General features: G+C 48.5%; 1 protein-coding gene across 4 annotated transcripts in view; it reads right to left on the minus strand.

The window, feature by feature from the left end:
• LOC147459138 (uncharacterized) overlaps positions 1-17,951 on the minus strand; it is a 267,221-nt gene that overhangs the window by 39,813 nt on the left and 209,457 nt on the right. For 3 of the 4 annotated variants that reach the window (XM_086510478.1, XM_086510479.1, XM_086510477.1), the window contains 3 exons: positions 10,200-10,305; positions 9,026-9,198; positions 8,819-8,942 (listed from right to left, as the gene is read on the minus strand). In XM_086510478.1, coding sequence (XP_086366604.1) covers positions 8,819-8,942; positions 9,026-9,198; positions 10,200-10,305 — 403 coding nt within the window. The remainder of the gene's footprint in view (positions 1-8,818; positions 8,943-9,025; positions 9,199-10,199; positions 10,306-17,951) is intronic. The other variant, XM_086510480.1, reaches the window with a different exon arrangement.

Here is a 17,951-nt window from a genome sequence, read left to right on the forward strand (position 1 = left end):
GTTGCACAAGAGTCGGCAACAACATAGCTTTCTGGGCAAGAACATGCCGACGCAAGTCCAAGATATTGAGACCACCATATCGCTTTGAGTGCAAAGTTTCTCCATTGACATCAAACGCAAGCCTTTTTTGTAAGCATGAGTGCGCCATAGATGAGATAAAATCAATGACATAAGTGACGTGAGACAATGTCGAGGCCAGTACAACGATGGCAAATAAAACTGAACATAAGCCATCATGATAACAATTCGCAGCCAAACATGCAATGGCCAAGTGGACAATTTCTAGTAATGCAATTTGACGTTCAAATGTTGCATCACCCAATCCACTTTTTGAGTGTGGGTAACATTCCAACCAATAGGATACCCCAAGTGCCTTACAATCACATTCGGAGGAACAATTTTGCCCGGCCACAGCAAATCATGCCAATCGCAAGAAGTCAGTGGTAGAAGCTTCGATTTGCGAAACTTCACTCGAAGACCCACTGCAAGCCCATACATCTCCAAAGCTTCCATGATCACTCGAACATCAGCTTGACAATTACAAGGCATAAACAACGAGTCATCCGCATAAGCCTGCCCGACGAAGTTGCAATCCGACAGTAACTGTAGGCCATGAAGACAACCAGTAGAAGTCAAATGGTCCAAATGCATCAACAAAGGATGTGTGGCAATAGCATACAACAATGCACTAAGGGAACATCCTTGTCTAAGCGAGCAACCAAGGGGTCAAGAGTTTGTCAGCTCACCATCAAGAATCGCCGAAGACGAACTGGAAGCATACAAGAAATAAACGATATTGGCAAATTTAGGACCAAACCCAAGGCAACGCATTGTGGTTGCAATGAAGTCCCACTGCACAGTATCGAAAGCCTTTTCAATATCAACCTGCATGACAAGCACATCCTGCTGCGTGTACTTTGCGTATTCCATGCCAATCATCACATTAGCCAAGTTGTCATTAATTTGCCGACATGGTATGAAACCATATTGAGCTTGATGTATTCCTGCCAAAAGGTGATCCTTAATTCTGTTCACCAACAACTTAGCCAAAATCTTATGCACGACACGCATCAACATAATTAGTCTCCAGTGCGAGAAATGCTCACAAAGTGCCTGTTTGGGCAACAATTTAAGCAAGCCCTCTTTCCAAGAAACTGGCAAATCTTGTTTTTCCCATGCTGCATTCATTATGAAAAGCAAGGGCTCTTTCAAAGTCTCCCAAAAAGAGATAAAAATCTCCACAGTAAGCCCATCCAGCCAGGAGATCGCCGGCGGCCCAATAAAAGCAATGCACTGTGCAATTCAGAATCCCTGAAAGGCTCCTCAAGGGAAAGTGCATCCTGACAAGAAACGATCGAGTGAACATGAGAGAGCAACAACCATCGAGCTTGATGCACTGCTAACGATTCTTGAGGCGGAGCAGCAAAAAACTGTTATAATGCAAGACCATGGTGTCAGCAATTTCCTGTTTAGAGGATGTCCAAGCACCTGAAGGAGTCTTTACACGGTTGATGCTCTCTTGTGTGATGCAAATGCTTGAAAAATTGCTTCGAAGCACATCCTTTATCTGCAAAAGCCCGTTGACGAGCCCGTGTTTGCAATTTTTCAAGCTTTCGTTTATCATCAAGTTGTATGCATACACGGGCTTCACACAACTCCGATAACTCATAGTCAGATAAAGGCCTCGAATTAGCCAATTCCTGCAAGTGTTGACAAGCCTGTTTAGCATTCATAACTTTGCCGCGAGTCCAATGCAAATATTGTTTGCCATAATCCTGAATAGCACATTGCACTCGCACAATAAATTGAAACCACGCAACATCAAGATTTAGATGCATGTGAACCATCAAGGGGGGAACCAGTCCAACAATCATACCTCGAAAAGCTTCATGGATAAAATAAGCATTATTTATATGCAGCAGACGCTTTCAAGAAAGAGGTCTATCACGAAGCAATTGCCCAAAGCACAAATTCAATATCACAGGGTGATGATCAGACATCTGCAAGGAATAGTCCATTTTCATATCACATGTAAAATCATCATACTGCTACCTGTGGAGAACATACCATTTATCCAGACGTGCATGATACGAGTGATGAGCAACATGCTGAAAGGTGAAACCCGTGCTGTCCGGATAAAGAGAACGCCACAAGTCAAACATCTATGCAGAAACCAAGAGATGATCCCATGCTTGTCTCTCCACAAACAACATATGAGAATCGCCTGGGGTGCTATCACCCGCATTAGGAGTATTATTAAAATCACCACAAAGAAGTGCATTGGAGGTCCATGGATAAGAAGACATATCTTGCCATAAGGCCACCCTTTGCCCAGAAGCTGTATATGCATACAAACCTCCAACTTCATAAATTTGACCATTCAACAAGCGTTGCACAATCATCGAATGACCCCTCGGCTCATTCTTGACCAGAATTGGCTGTAGCTCATGCCTAACCAATATCATTATTCCAGAGTAATCATGTAAACCAACATACGCAATCCAATAACCCGCAAAATAAGAGCACTGGCCAGCAAACTCGTGATGATTATGTTCTTACAATACAACTATATCAGCTCTACATGTATTTACATAGTGCCAGGTTAAGCGCCATTTATCAAGGTTGCATAACCCACACACATTATATGAGATGCATTTAATGCGATCCTGCATAGGAGATCATATGTACAAAGGCAAGAGAAGCGGAGGAACTACATAGACGTGCCCATGTGCACGTCTTCTTCCACCACATTTGCGCAAGAGACAACAGGTTGATTCAATGCGGAACAGTTGTTCGCAAGGTTCAAATACGAGGTGGAGGCCTCACCAATGAGTACATCTTTATAAGAATGCATTGCTTTTTCCCATGCATCAATCAACGCTCTCTTACCCACACACACACACACACACCCACACACACACGCAGACACAGACTCACACACACTCGCTGGTGCTGGCGTAGGCGCAGTGGGCTGCAGCAGCACACAGGAGATTCTCGCGACAGAGCAGAGATACAACCTCGCGCGCAGGTCAACACCTCTCTCTCTCACACACACACACATAAGAAGAAGAGAATTTTAACGTCGGAGGAAACTATCCCAAGAGACCTTTAAGATCTACCCGACAAGGAGAGTTGAACTCAACACCTCTTATGAGAGAGAGAGAGAGAAAAAGAAAGAAAAGAAAAGAAAGATTTTTAACGTCTATGTCAGGCCGAAATCGGCCTATGAGACAAATCAAATGTACATGGTGTGTATGTCATCCGTCTATCGGAAAGACAAATGAAACAAAAACTGATACAAAACTGAACTGAGTGTAGGTAGTGGGGTATCTGAGGAGGGATGGAGCTCTATCTCTAGGGGTATATGCATGTCTATATGCTCAAGGTAGTACAATCATGAGAATGCATCAAGCTATCTAGCTCCATCCTGTACTAATGGGGGGATGTAAGATGTGGTACATAGGCGGGTCTGGTGCCAAGGCTGCCCGGATGAAAGCTGTCGGGTCGGCCCTCATCCGGGCCACTCGCTCCTCAGTGGCACGGCGCTCCCGGGCTCGGATCTCCTCGATCTGTCGGTGGTGGGAGCTCGCGCCCCTGTAGCCTGTGACTCGTGGTCGTCGTCTAGCTCGGCTCACTTCCGCCTGTGGGAGTGTCACTCCCCTCTGAGTGTCTGGTGGGGGAGGGGCGGTAATCCTCTGAAAGAAGTCTGTGAGCTGCGACTGTCTCCCCTCTGTCTGTGTAGCTGTGTGTGGCTGTAGTAGTGTGTCCCGATGGCTCTGTATCTCTAGTAAGAACCGTCCGAGCTGTCTCTGATCTCGAGAGTCCATGATCTCTCGGAGAGTGGGCTGTCCTCTGAATAGGGCCTCATACCTGCCTCTGATCTCAGTGTATGCTCTGCATCTACATACAAAGTGCTCCTCACTCTCCACCTCCTCTGTGCAGGCTCTGCAGACGCGCTCCTCCCTGGGAACACCAGTATGTCTCCCGATCTCAATCTCTAACCTGTGTGAAGCCACTCTCAGCTGACCAATCGCCACCCGTGAGCTATGTGGCATATATGTGTCCATGTAGCGTGGTCTCTGTATGAACCCCCCGGACAATATGGTGAGAAACTGGTCTCTGTAATCTGACATCCTCGTCCCCAAGCCAGGTGACTCCCAGACTCTCCTAGTGTATAGCTGCCACAGATCCTGTCTCAGTACCAAGTTCCTCTCACTGCGAGAGAGGTGAACATATGGTGAGTGGGGGTCGTACTGGAATGGTGGTAGGCTCTCCATGTCAAGACCGTGTCCCTCAAACCATGCTCTGACCTGTGAGTACCATGCTCTCTCATGCCCACTCTCTGATAGCTGTATAGCTGCCTCAAATGCTCTACGAGTAAGTCTGTCAGGAGGTAGCTCTCTCATCCTCTGGATGAAGCAGACTGTCTGGAATAGTGCCTCTACCACCATGGGTGGTGTGGCGAGCTCGGCTCTAATAATGTCATGTGGCACTGTCTTCTTGCTGCGGAGCAAGCGTGAGATCATACATACCTGTGGCCTCTCAAGCTGTGTCCACTGGTCAGCTGTCAATCCTGGTGTCCATACTGCCGCCGAGTACATCAAGGCCGGGGTGACTAAGGTGTCGAAAAGCCACCCCTTCGTGCGGGGTTCCTGAAAGTGTGCCTGGTGGCATCTCCGCTCTAGCATGGCCAGAGCTGCATATCCTCGGGTGAGCCTGTCAGCAGCAGCCTGCCTCATAGTGAAGGGTCCTGGTAAGCTGGTGAATGTGATGCCAAGGTAGACATAGGAGGTGACTACATCAACCTTTCCTCCTGCTGCTGTGAAGGTGGCAGCGCTCCTCACTGCACTGGATGTGTGAAAGATCATAACCTTGGTTTTGCCAAGGTTCACAGTCAACCCCCTGTGTGTGTTGAATTCGTCCAAGGCCTCAAGATGGCGTTGCAAGCCCTCGGGTGACTCTGAAATCAACACAATATCATCAGCATATAACATGATGTGGACCGGAGTACCTGCCAAGTCGCTCCCCTCTCCCCCTGCTCGCAGTATGTAGTCGGAGATCTCGTCGATGTAGAGCCCAAAGAGTGTCGGGGAGAGTGGGCATCCTTGCTTAACACCAATGGTGCTAGCAATGGTCTCTGAAAAACCGCCTGGGCAACGAACTTGACCCGTCACCTTCTCGTAGAGAGCATATATGGCCCAAATCATCTCTGTTGGTACCCCAATGCTGTGAAGGCGCTGGAAGAGTCTCTCGCGTGGGACTGTGTCAAAGGCCTTGCGGAAATCCACAAAGCAGCAGTAAAGCCTCTTCTTCCGCGCCTTTGCCCCATCAATGAGGCAGCGCAGAACGAAGATGTGATCAGTGGTGGAGAAAGCTCGTCTGAAACCTGCCTGGCCTGGAGCTCGTAAACCCTCGATCTCTGCGTAGCAGCTGAGCTGTGCCTCAAGTACTGCTCCATATAGCTTGGCCATCGTGTGGCCAATCATGATAGTCCTGTAGTTCCCTGGATCCAGGGTGTCGCCAGATTTGTGGATAGGCACTATGGTGTGCTGTGTCCACTCCTCTGGGAAGCCCTCCCCTATAGCCCGGTTGAAGACATGTGCAATCAACGGGGCTATAGTGGAGGCCGCATAAATGATGTGCTCACTCTGTAATCCAGTATGGTCAGCTGATCGTCTGTGCTGCATGCGGCGTATGGCCCTCTCTACCATCTGTGCTGTAAAGGAGGAGCACGTGGGGCGTGGCTCGTGTGGCTTTGGGATAGGAGGCTGTCCTGGCACCTCGTAAAGTCGCTCTGCATAATCATGCCATATCTGTGGATCCTCAATAGCTGTAGTCGGACGTGGCTCGCGCAGAGTGCGCCATGCTGTCGCGCTATCCATGCTCATGAATAGGCGGTATAGCTCAAGCTCCTGTGCCTCTTCGAATGCTCGCCGCTTTTGGCGTGTCAGCGTCTTCATATGCCGTCTGGCCTCTCTCTTTGTGATCTCTCCTAAGGCTCGCTGTGCGCGGAGGCGTCGGTATAGCTCTCTGCACTCATCATCATACCAGCGGTTCTGAGGCATAGTCCCGGGGGGGGGAGTGCGTCCTGTGTGAGTGGTGTGTGGAAAGGAGCTAATAGCTGAAGTGTGGAGAACGGAAGAGATATGTGATGTGAGAACTGAGAGTGGTGTGGATGGGTGGAGGAGGCATAGGCCATGCTCGACCTCGGCCGAGTAAAGAGAGGCTAGCTCATGTGTGAAATGGATGGTGGTGTGTGGAGTGTGTGCTGTGGAGCTGTGTGGGATGGTATCTCCGGTGATGGAGAAAGAGAGGTATGTGTGGTCGGCTCCGATGGGTATGGGTGGAATGGTGAAGGATGTGATAAGGTGTGTAGCCTCCCTGGGTCCCAGAATATAGTCGACTGTACTCCCCCCTCCCTCTACAACTCCATGTGGCATACAAGTCAGGCCCCCTGAGGTGGGCCACTGGACCATCCCGTTATAAATAACGAGACGGTGCTGGGAGCCAAGTCGAAGTAGATGTCGTCCGTAGGCTGTGACTGGAGCTCTGTCTGCTGTATCTCTCATAGTAGCCTCCTCATCTAGAGTGTGTAGTGCCTCTGGGTCCTCGTGGTCATATGCCTCACACTGCTCACTGCGCGTACGAGCATTGAAGTCTCCCATAAGGAAGACTTCACCCAGTATGGAGTACTCCATAATCTCCTCCGTGAGGCATGCATACGGTGACTCCTGCTCAATAGGGGCGAATCTGGAGCCTGTGGGAGCAAAGTAGCAAAGGGCAATGTAGACGATCTTGTCTCGTGAGAGCTCGAGGCGAATCCACATGTAGCGGGCCTGTGGGTCCCGGGCAACAATCTGTAGTCTACTGTGAAGCCCCTGTCTAAAGAGTATGGCCACTCCTCCTGAGCCACGAGTGGTGTGCTGGCGCATACACCCCCGATGTAGAGACTCCCACTGGAATCCATGTATCCGTGGTAGCCCTCTCTCTGGGCTCTCGTGTGTCTCTGTAAGTAGAATGATGTCTCGACCTCTCATCACCTCCTCAAGTCTCTCTGGGTGTGTCCATAGGTCTCCATTGCAATTCCAAACCGTGACATGAATCTCCTCGTGTGTCCCACAGGCCGCGAGTCCCTATGCGATGGTCTTGCCATCAATGATAACCCTACCATCTCGATATACTGCCTTCTTCCCTTCTTTGCGGGCTTGGTGGACTCTAGGCATGCACGCGCGACGGTGATCTTGTTGCATCTTTGTGAGGTCATCATCAAGATAAATCGGGGGGCCTTCTAGCCCTCTCAAGATGACTCTCTTTCGGAGGAAAGAAGTTCGAGACTCCTCGGAGGCGAATTGGAGGATGAGAGCTCTCTTCTTTGGATCTTTGCCGGCTCTCCAAACTTTGGAGAAAGGGATCTCTTCTTCCTTGTATCCCACTTTCTTGCATAAAGCTTTCCCATCGCTCTCGGGTGTAGACCCTTCTTCTTCTTTGATGCCGGTCACTCGCACATTGAGACGGCGAGCTTGTCGCATCTTCTCCTCCTCGATGGTTGTGTGTACGATGAGTACCTCATCTTTTTGGGCTTCCTCTCTTGCAACCTTCTTGATGTTCTTTTTGACCACTTCGACCCATCCTTCTTTGGTGGCCTCTAATTTGTCCTCAATGCTTGCGGTGAGGGCTTTGGTGATCTCCTCCTTGAGGGCTTCCTTAGCCTCCTCTTTAATCTCTCCTTCTTCGGGGGTGAGGGATGTGATGGAAGCATGAAGGAGATCGATTTGTGCCTTCATCTCTTCTTGCTCTTTCCTCCATCTCTCCCTCTCCTTCCCGTTCTCCCGTTCCCTTCTCTCCTTCTCCTCTTTGAGATTTTGGATTTCCGCTCTCATGTCCTCCTTCTCTTCGTTCCATAGCTTGATGAGGGTGGCTTTCTCCTCCTCCCATATCTCTCTCTCCATCCGCCATTCTTTCATGTCCTTCTCCAATTGTGCAAGCCTCTTGTTCGTGAGCATGAACGTTGTCTTCATTGTCGATGCCGGCGTCTTGATGATGGGGGAAGACATGGCTGTCTTCGTCTTCGTAACTACCCTCTCTTCATATTGTGAAGAAGAGGGGAGAAGGGGAAGAGAGGGAGTACTTGTGTGTATGCGTGTATGTGTGTAGTGTGTGTGTGGGTATGTATCCGTGTGTGAGAGATTGGGGGCAGCGGGCCTGGTGCACTTGGTAATGCTGCCACAGTGAGGCAGCGGCAAGTGCTACAGCCTTGGCAGCGTGCGGTCGCAACAGGTCAGCTACAACGGGTTCAGCAGCAGCAGCAGTGGCGCGCGCAGGGGGTGAAACAGCAGCAGCAGTGGCGCGCACAGGGGGCAGCAGCAGTGGCGCGCAGAGAGAGAGAGAGAGAGAGAGAGAGAGAGAGAGAGAGAGAGAGAGAGAGAGAGAGAGAGAGAGAAAACAGCCTGCTGCTGACTGCTGCGTGAACCCTAAAACAGGCCTGTCTGCTGCGCGAACCCTAAAAAACAGGCCTCTGTTTGCTGCGCGAACCCTAACAACAGCTTGTTACTGCTGTGCAAACCCCAAAACAGGCCTCTGTCTGCTGCGCGAACCCTAAAAACAGCTTGTTACTGATGCGAGAGAGAGAGAAAAAACAGCCTGCTGCTGACTGCTGCGTGAACCCTAAAACAGGCCTGTCTACTGCACGAACCCTAAAAAACAGGCCTCTGTTTGCTGCGCGAACCCTAACAACCAGCTTGTTACTGCTGTGCAAACCCCAAAACAGGCCTCTGTCTGATGCGAGAGAGAGAGAGAGAGAGAGAGAGAGAGAGAGTACCTATGTGAGCTTTTGCAATATCTTCGACACTTGCACCACATATAAAGTTATGGAAATGAGCATTAACAAGAGAGATCAGAAAGCACCGCCAATCTATTACTTGCACTAAGTTTTCTGGAGAAATCTGATTTGTAACAATTTTTGTGTCAGATTGCACCTGGGAGACAAGACACTTCACAATTTTCAATAAGAAACACAAGCATGCACCTTCACAAGTGTTTGTGTGTAGTCCTTCCACACTTGGAAAGGGCCCCCAGGTCTGGATTTTGAACCAGGGACTCGAGGAATCATGGACAAAGTTACATCATTCTTGCACAAGGTATGCACAACCTCAACTGCATGCTGAACTGCTTCTATCACTTGCAACATTGACACATAACCTGAAAATCATCAGTATCCAGTCAACACCATTCGACTTACCCTAGCTGTAGAAGTAAGCCCCTTACATATACACCCTTAAACCAAACCTGAGTGCACAAGAGATACTCTCCTCATTGGATAACATCCTGTAGCATGTCATATGCTGGAAAAGGAGATGCAAGCATGCAAGCATTAGATAAATGTAGTACATCCAACCACTAAAGGAAGTTCATAAAACATGAGAAGAAACTGTAAAAAGTGCCTCATCTTTAAGGAAGAAAGAAAGTTACATATATGATAAAAGAGAAGCCACATTGACATTGTTTAAAAGGCCAGAAAGTATTCAGGATCTTTGAGACCAAAAGGTTAGAACGAGATCATTCATATGAAAACCATGCTTATGAGTATGCATTAAGATATTTGTATTAAAAGCATTGGGAATACCACAGTGGTTGGGCATAACCTTTTGATCTTGATATAGTTGTTTCAAAAGGTAAAAATAAATGGGCATTGTTACACAAATATAGGGGCAACCAAACTAAATGCCAATGGACCATACAAACCAAATGTGCTTCTACCTGGAAACACAGCCTGAGGTAACCTAAACAAGGAGAAAGTGTGAAAAAGCCACAACAAGAACGAGGAAGTGTCATGCAATGCAGATATAACTTGTTTCCACCCCTTCTGCAATAACGGTCATGAGCACCCTATCCAAGCTACTCATTTTGACATATCGCTCAACCATCCAATCGCGGGCTCTAAAGATACAAAATAAAAGAGAAAAATACCCATTGTCTCAGATTGCATAGGTGAAGTGTATTGCCCGAAACTCCTTTTTGAAGATAGTCTCTTCATAAAAAGTTTGTACTACAAATTATACAATTGCATGCCAACGGAACAAGATACGCTGCTCATGCAAGTCAATGGTTCAAAAGACTCTCTACACTATGCATGCGATATCAAGCTTATGGCAGTATCCATGTGAAACTAGCTAGAGGTATCTGAAGTAACGATACATTACCTTTCAAGTTGCCTTCTAAAAATGTTTTCACAAGCTCCTCAAGTACTTGATAATGGCAGCAGCTAAGGTCGGGAAGAGGTTGTAATCCAGTAGGACGAGGAGGATCCTGCCATTCAACACCATGGATTAGACTGAAAGAAGTCTTTCTGATCTTCATTTTAACTCCTAATCTTAATGGCTATATTTTCCAAACTGCAAAAAACATGGTAGATCTTTTCTTTACAAGCTGTAGGCATCTTATCTAGTCTTGATAAAGTATAGGACCAAAAAATCTTGGCTGCTTTATTTTGGACTTGCAACTTGACAAAAAAGACTTTCAGCTGAGGCATCAACATATAGAATGGGTGTTTCCTAGCCAGGAAGGTGTGTGGGTTGAGGTTTGAAAATATAGCATTGGTGCCCTTTAGGTGAGAGGACGAGGAGAGAAAAAGGTTGAGGATGTTATATTTTTTAGTGTCCTAGGCTAATCAACTGTGATTAATTAACACATACTTACGTCGTCCTCCAGGACATTCACAAGTAAAGGAAGTCTTAAAATCTAGGTTGGCAGTTGTAACAGCCTAAAATCTCATGGAGCAGAATACCGTCAACCCGTTTGTATCCCTAAAATCTCATAGAGAAATTAGTGACTTTATTCCCTTCTAGGTAACCCTTCAAAAAACTTCTCCTTGGTGCTCAGGATCAGTGGAACTTTTCTGACACCCTCAACAATGTAAAATGGTGCCTTCCTTGTAGAAGTTTGAACAATGTTGTTGTAAGCAAACTCCACCAGAGTAAAACAATTTTCCCACTAAGTCTTGTGATGAGGGATATAAGACTTTAAGAAATTCAAAACCACTAAGTTGGCTCTTTCGGATTGCTATCTGTCTATGGATAAAAAGATGATGAGAATTTAAGTTGAGTGCCTAAATTCTTCCACACTGTCTCCAAAACAATCTCGTGAATTTGGGATCTCTATCTGACACTATAGATATAGGCATGCCATGTAGTCTAAAAATCTATTAGACAAACAATTTGGCCAAACGGTTGGCTTTTAATTGTTTTCTTTACCGATAGGCTTACTGTTTTCTTTACCAATATGAAGTGAGCCTGCTTGCTGAATCTGTCGATGATTGTCCAAATACCATTTGGAAGATTAAAAATGAAATCCATTGCTATACTCTCCCAAGGTCGGTCTAGAATAGGTAAAGTCTGTAGGAGTCGTGTTGTTTTATGCTTGTCAAACTGGAACTTTTGACACATCAAACAATTTTTGTCGTTGGAAGACTCTTTTCGAGTGGAAGTGATTACTGGCTTGCCCAAGGGGTAAGTCAAGGAACCGGAATGCATAGAATAACTGCCTTGCCGTGCTCCATGAGCTTCTGAATGCTATGAGATTTCTGCTTCAAGTAGGACTAACGGATCTCTCTCAAGAGGCCACAACAAAATTGCTCCACCTACTCCAAAAAGGGAATCTTATGAAAAGAAGCTACTAGCAAAAATGTATCTCAAAATCTCTTGCAATTAGTTCTCTTCATACTCCATTAATCATGTTGAAGTGAAGAGTCTTTTGAACTTTACCGAATTCTTTGGTGCTTTCTTATGCAGAAGCAAGGTCAATCACCATGTCTTTGCATTAACTTTAAGAAAAGAAGCCGCCATTTGTACCCTCGAGGCTTCTAACAAAGAATGCCCAGAAAAAGCAATGTTGAACTGTTGTATGAATGCAAGAGCTCGATGGGCATCCTTGAAGCCTGAGAAAGTGTCAAACCATGGCTTGACCTGCATCCTTGAACTCTATGGTCTTCTTTTTCTTTTTCTCCAAGTAATCATACTGAGCTCGTGGCATAAGGTGGCTCCGAAGATAGTTCAAAAGGCGCGGCCAGTCATTGTCTGCACTGTCAAAAGAGGACACGGTGTCCTTCTCGGAACTACTAGAATAATTTCGGTGCTTCCTAAATTCTTCTTGGATCTGCTTTTCTTTGTCTTTCTCCCCTTCTTCAGCCTCTTTTCCTCCTCACTGGGATTCCAGAAAGAGGAACTCTCTAAATTGCTTGAAGAAAAAGAGGAAGATGGAATTGGGGTCATTCTCGAAGTGAACATGCTTCTTAATTCCACTAACTTCCTCGAAAGTAGATTCCCGTTCTGGGTAGCCGGTATGTTCCTCTGATTTTCTCTTCTTCCAAAAGTGTTTTTTGCTCTTCATCAATTGATTGACTTTTTGTTCAAGAGCGCCATCAAACTCTTCTTGCGTGTACAGTTTTTCCTTATCTGCACCCGGTTTTGCTTTTGTCATCATGGTCGACATAATGGGTGAGTGGACGGCGTCTCACCATCAAGAGTGAACCTCGTTTACTTCAAGTCCTTGGAGTACTTTATCATTCGTTTGACACATATTTCCACATGTAGTTGACGTCGATACTCCGTTTTCTCGAGGTCATCCACTAAAACCTTGCCCCAGTCTTCCCTAGATTCCTCGGAAGGAGGCTTTCTCCCGTTCGAATCTCCGTTAAATCCCTCCGTTCCCTCGCTCAAATAGGAGTGCTCTTCATCTTCCTGAAGTCCGGTGGAACACTTTCGTCTCTGTCGGATTCACTTCTAGAACCCATGCGTGTTGTAGGGAAAAGGATTGGATCTTCTATAGGAGGAGAATTTTTTGAGCTTTGATACCAATATAACAAGCTTGGACACTTGAAGCAAGAACTCAATAGAAATTTACGTAAGAAATTGCAACAATAGAACTTGAAATAGAGGGAACTGGCGACTAAGATCACAGAGGATTTAGCCAAAAAGTTGTTAGAGCAACCTGAGAGTTCTGATGCTTGAGTCATTCAGAAGATATCAGCCCATTCTTCTGAGAAAACACAACCAGTACAGTCGAGGTCTAGAATTCCTGAGACCATGTTGACTGTAGTACAAGGATTGATTGAGGATCTCGCACATGACAAACCAGCTACAACTGCAAATGGAAGCACTGGACAAGGCAAGAGTGGTATCAGAACTCTAGAAGTGGCTGAATCCTCAAACTCAGAGCCTTGGCAAGAATTTTGTAGACTGAGTTGAGAATGGTGATCGGGCGCCACTGTCGAATATTATCCAAGGAGCCACCCTCCTTGGGAATGAGGTAGATCAAGCCCTCACTCATGCTGTCAGGCATCTCCCTTGTGTGCAGGATGTACTGAAAAGCACTACAGAGATCTGGGCCAAGCAGGTCCCACTACTCCAAGAAAAAGCTGGGAGTCACACTATCCTCACCTTGACAGCTACCACGGGGGAGTGCACTAAGAGCCGTGTGCAGCTCCTCTAGCTGAAGAGGCAGCTCAAGCCTCTGACGCACCTCCTCAGTCACAAGACAAGGCATCTGTCCCCACACCTGCTCTCTTCATGCATCCTGACACTCTGACTCAGGCCCTGCAGACAGTAAATCACGGTAAAAGTCAATAGCAATTGACCCGTCAGGCCTCCTCAACTGATTGACCTTGGCATGTGTATGCCGAGGTCCCACTGCCTCAAAGAAAGCACCTGTCACTCTGTCTCTCACCTGGGTCCACTGAGATGCCTGTCAATGGAAAGCAAACTCATTGCTCCTCTCCTCTCTGCTAACAAGCTCTTGGCGAGCTTGCTGTAACCAAGGATTGTTTGGATGCTGCTCCTGCATCCTCTGCAAGGAAGCAATGCCCCGTCAGAGACGCTGCTCCTCTCTCGCTGCAGCCAGGCGAGCCAAAGACTCCTGGAGAAAGAATCGACTAAGCTGAGCTAGTCCTGAGGCCACTCTGTTATCAAGAGAATCTTGCATGTCTAAGCTCTCTATCCAAAGAGCCTCCACTCGCTCTCTGAGCGTAGAGTCCAGCAAGACCCTCTCAGGGATGCGTAGCATCGTGCTCCCCCTCCTTTGCCTATTAGTCGCTCCGAGGATCACTTGTGCATGGTCCGAAAAGGAAGTCCCTGCCAGAATGCCAACTGTCCCACCCAAGTCACAGAAGTGGTCACTAGTGTAGAAACGATCTATCCACGATAGATTCACTCCTCCCACTCTACGGTCCGAACGAGGCTGTCTGGGGGCCTCACAAAGCTAGAATGCTGCTGGACATCCGAAACCCTCAAGGTCAATACAAAACCTCTCCCAAGCTGCGAGCTCAACTCCATGCACAGTAGCCTGGCTACCACGAATCCTGTCAGAGGGGTCCTCCAACATGTTGAAGTCACCCCCTTTGCCCCATTGCTCTGCTTGCGGCAGAGACTCAACAACCTATGAACAAAACTCTGTACATGCACTCGCCACATTGGACGCATAGATGTTCAGGAAGCCCACAAGACAACCCTGAAACCTGCATAGTGACCCACTGAGGCCTGCCTGGCACAATAATCCCTCTGCCCACAATGGCCTGCTGCAAAGAATCCGCAATACTCATACATACTCCGCCCTGGATGCCTCCAGGTCCAAAAGCAACTTACCAAAAAGTATCATATCGTCCACGCAAAAGATGACCACAATGTCTAATGCGGCTCTCACACAGATGATGCTCCTGTAGCATAAGAAGGTCAATCTATCCTCCCACGAGGCATCGCTAAAGCTCCTCACGCAATTGGCCCCTTTGACGCTGAAACTAGGGCCCACCTAGTCCTTGTACGTTCCTCATGGGGAGCGAGAGAGAACAGATGCTGCCGTAGCAGCTACACGTGCTATCTTCGAGACTGGCTTGGATGGGGAGTAATCCGCATCCGAGTGTCCTCGAGATAAGCGTGACTGCAAAGAGTGCCTTGCCCAAGCCCAAGCAGACTGAGCCGTGCGTAAAGCAACCTCCTCTGTCCAGGAGTCCTCATGTATGTGTACATAGCTTGGCTGGAACTACATATCGGCAAAAAAGTGAACCACAATGTGTCTACATCCTGCTGCGTCTGGCGGTGTCACAGCAAACTTGGCCAATGGCCAAAGAGTCTGAAGCATGTCTGTAACCCCTAGGTCTCCCATGTGATGAGAGAACTCTAGGACCTGTGTCAGTAGCCACTCCAACACTGAGTCTAAAGTCCACTTAGTTTGGTCCCTACAGCAAAGGGGAAAAGAGAAGCCAACCGCTGAGTCCAAGGCCTCTATCCCCCTAGTTGGAAGGAACAAAACATGAACCCTCAAGCAGGCTGCCTCAAGGTCTGGTGAGGAGTCGCCGAGAAATTGTGTACAGTTGTAGGCAAAGAAGTCCCACCGACGCCAAATGTTGAAGCTCGTCAATCCACGAGGGACTGCTGCAAAGGAAGACTTCTGTACCAAAAGAGGGGGTTGCAAGAAAGGCTGTCCCTCTCTCGCCAAGCGACTCGTGGCAAAGGCGCTGCCAAGAGATCTCCTAGCAGCCGAGGATGGCCCTGCCCCTTGGGTCGACTGTGGGACTGGAGCAGGATGGGGGGTTATGGGAGCACGGGGAGGGAGGGGTGAGGGGGATCGGCAAAGGTAGGACGGTGAGGTGGAGAGGCGCGGGGGGGGGGGGGGGGGGGGGGGGGAGAGGGGGGGCTGAAGAGGAGGGGGGGAACTCGGGGGAGGGGGGATTGTTGAGGGTGAGGCTGGAGCAGGGACCTCGTCCTCTAAAGAGGGCCGAATCGGTTCCCCGTGGAAACCCACTGCTGCTGGGCAAGCACCTAGGGACCACTTTGAGTGCCAGGCTGTTGTTGTGGCCCCTGCCGTCGTCGACCATGAACCTGCTGCCATCCCTCCTCCGCTTGAGTCCCAGGCTCGGAGGGTGGCTCTGCCTGTGTGCTCTGTGTCTTTGCGTGCTCCTGTTGGCCAACACTTGAAGGCTGGGATTGGGCCTGTGGTGTAGGTCGGAGCCTCCTCCGTGGACAGGCCTTCCCAAGATGGCCTATTTGCCGACAAATGAAGCACTGATTCGAGAGGCCCGAATACTCCATGCTCTGTCTAAACCAACCCCGACTCACTCGTTGAAGTAGGATGACCTTCGGGAGAGTGTGTCTGTCCCTAACCAGAACACGAACTGAGGGAACGCCGGCCGCCTTGGCAGCTACTGAGGCTGCCATGCGAGGTGTCTCCAGGACAGTCCCAATCGCCGAGCTTATCCGGGACAAAAGTGGTAGGTACTCCCTCCTCAAACCAGGAAAGCAAACGGAGATGGGAAGGTCCCGTCTCCTCTACTAGAACATCTGAAGCTGGGTTAAAACTATGTCTTCACTGTCGGAAGTGGGCTCGAACTGCTCGGATGGTCAGGGAACTCATTGCGATGACCTTGGACACCATCTTGGAGGTCTCGGACTCTATCTGATAGTAGCCACGTCCAAGGAACTGAATGTCCAAGATCTTGCCCACCTCTCCAAGAAGGCGGGCCTGGAGAAGATCACGCAGCTCTCCTCTGCTGGGTATGGTGCCGAGAATCTTGCAGATGACGGAGGTCGCCTGCACGCGTTCCACCTCTGCGGTTACGCTCGCTCTGTTGGTGAAAGAGCAAGTCCAAAGGTGGGCTCAGCGGGGTCGGGCGAGGGGACTTCAATAGAGTTCCTCTGTGGCAGAGTTTGAGCTTCCATTTCTGCCTGCTACTGCGGAGCAGAGGCAAAGAGATGAAGACGAGGGGGGGAGCTCCCACTGGACCAAACACGCCAAGGTAATTGGCGAGGCTCGACAAGCAGGATAGGCTAAAAAAAACCGAAGATGCAGGCGGGTGGGGCAAAGGGCAAAAGGCTACGGTCAGGCAGGCGGACGGGCAAAAGGATGGCGGAAGGACAGGGTAGCGGCTGCCGGGGGGGTGGGGGGAGGCGAAACGGGGGCGGCCAGGGGCTTGCGCGCAGGGGACAGAGCGGGGGGTACGCGAGGGCTTCAAGGGGGGGGGCAGCGATGGCGAGGAGGGGGGAGAGGGAGCAGCGAAGGCGAGGAGGAGGGTGCGGGCAGCATTAGCGAGTGTCCGTTTTTCGTATTTAGATACTTTTGAACTTTGTTTGAGAACATACTGTATACATAAGTAAACCACATTGGCGAATTTAGGACCAAACCCTAAACACGTCATGGTGGCAGCAATGAAGTCCCACTGTACAATGTCAAAGGCCTTTTCAATGTCAACTTGCATAACCAACACATCTTGTTGAGTGTACTTAGCGTACTCCATGCCAATCAAAACATTAGCCAGATTATCCATAATCTGGCGACGTGGAATGAAACCATATTGAGCCTGATGGAGTCTTGCAAAAAGATGGTCCTTAATGCGGTGCATCAGTATCTTAGACAATATCTTATAAACCACCGGCATCAAAGTAATCGGACGCCAATGAGAATCGCTCACAAAGCGCTTGCTTAGGCAGCAATTTAAGTAAACCTTCTTTCCAAGATATCGGCAAATCTTGTTTCTCCCATGCCGCATTAATCAGGTAAAGCAGAGGATGCTCAAGATCCTCCCAGAAGGAGAGGAAAAATTCCACAGTAAGCCCATCCCAGCCGGGAGAGCGCCAGCGGCCCAAAGCAAGCAACGCACTATGCAATTCTCAAGCAGTGAAGGGGTCCTCAAGATCACATGCATCTTGTGGGGATATAATCGGAGTAACAAAGGAAAGCATCAATTGACGTGCATGGAAAGCAGCCAAAGATGTCTGAGGAGGAGCAAACACCTATTGATAATGCAAAACCATGGCATCCGCAAGTTCTTGCTTTGAAGAAGTCCAAACACTCGAGGAAAGCAGAACGCGCTTGATTGCACATGAGATTCTAGAATGATGTAAATGCTTAAAAAATTGCTTTGAAGCGCAGCCTTTGTCCATGAAAGCCTGTTGACGAGCATGCGTCTA

The sequence above is a fragment of the Adiantum capillus-veneris genome, chromosome 4 (assembly GCF_014529385.1).
Source record: "Adiantum capillus-veneris isolate H3 chromosome 4, ASM1452938v2, whole genome shotgun sequence".
Taxonomy (NCBI): Eukaryota; Viridiplantae; Streptophyta; class Polypodiopsida; order Polypodiales; family Pteridaceae; genus Adiantum; species Adiantum capillus-veneris.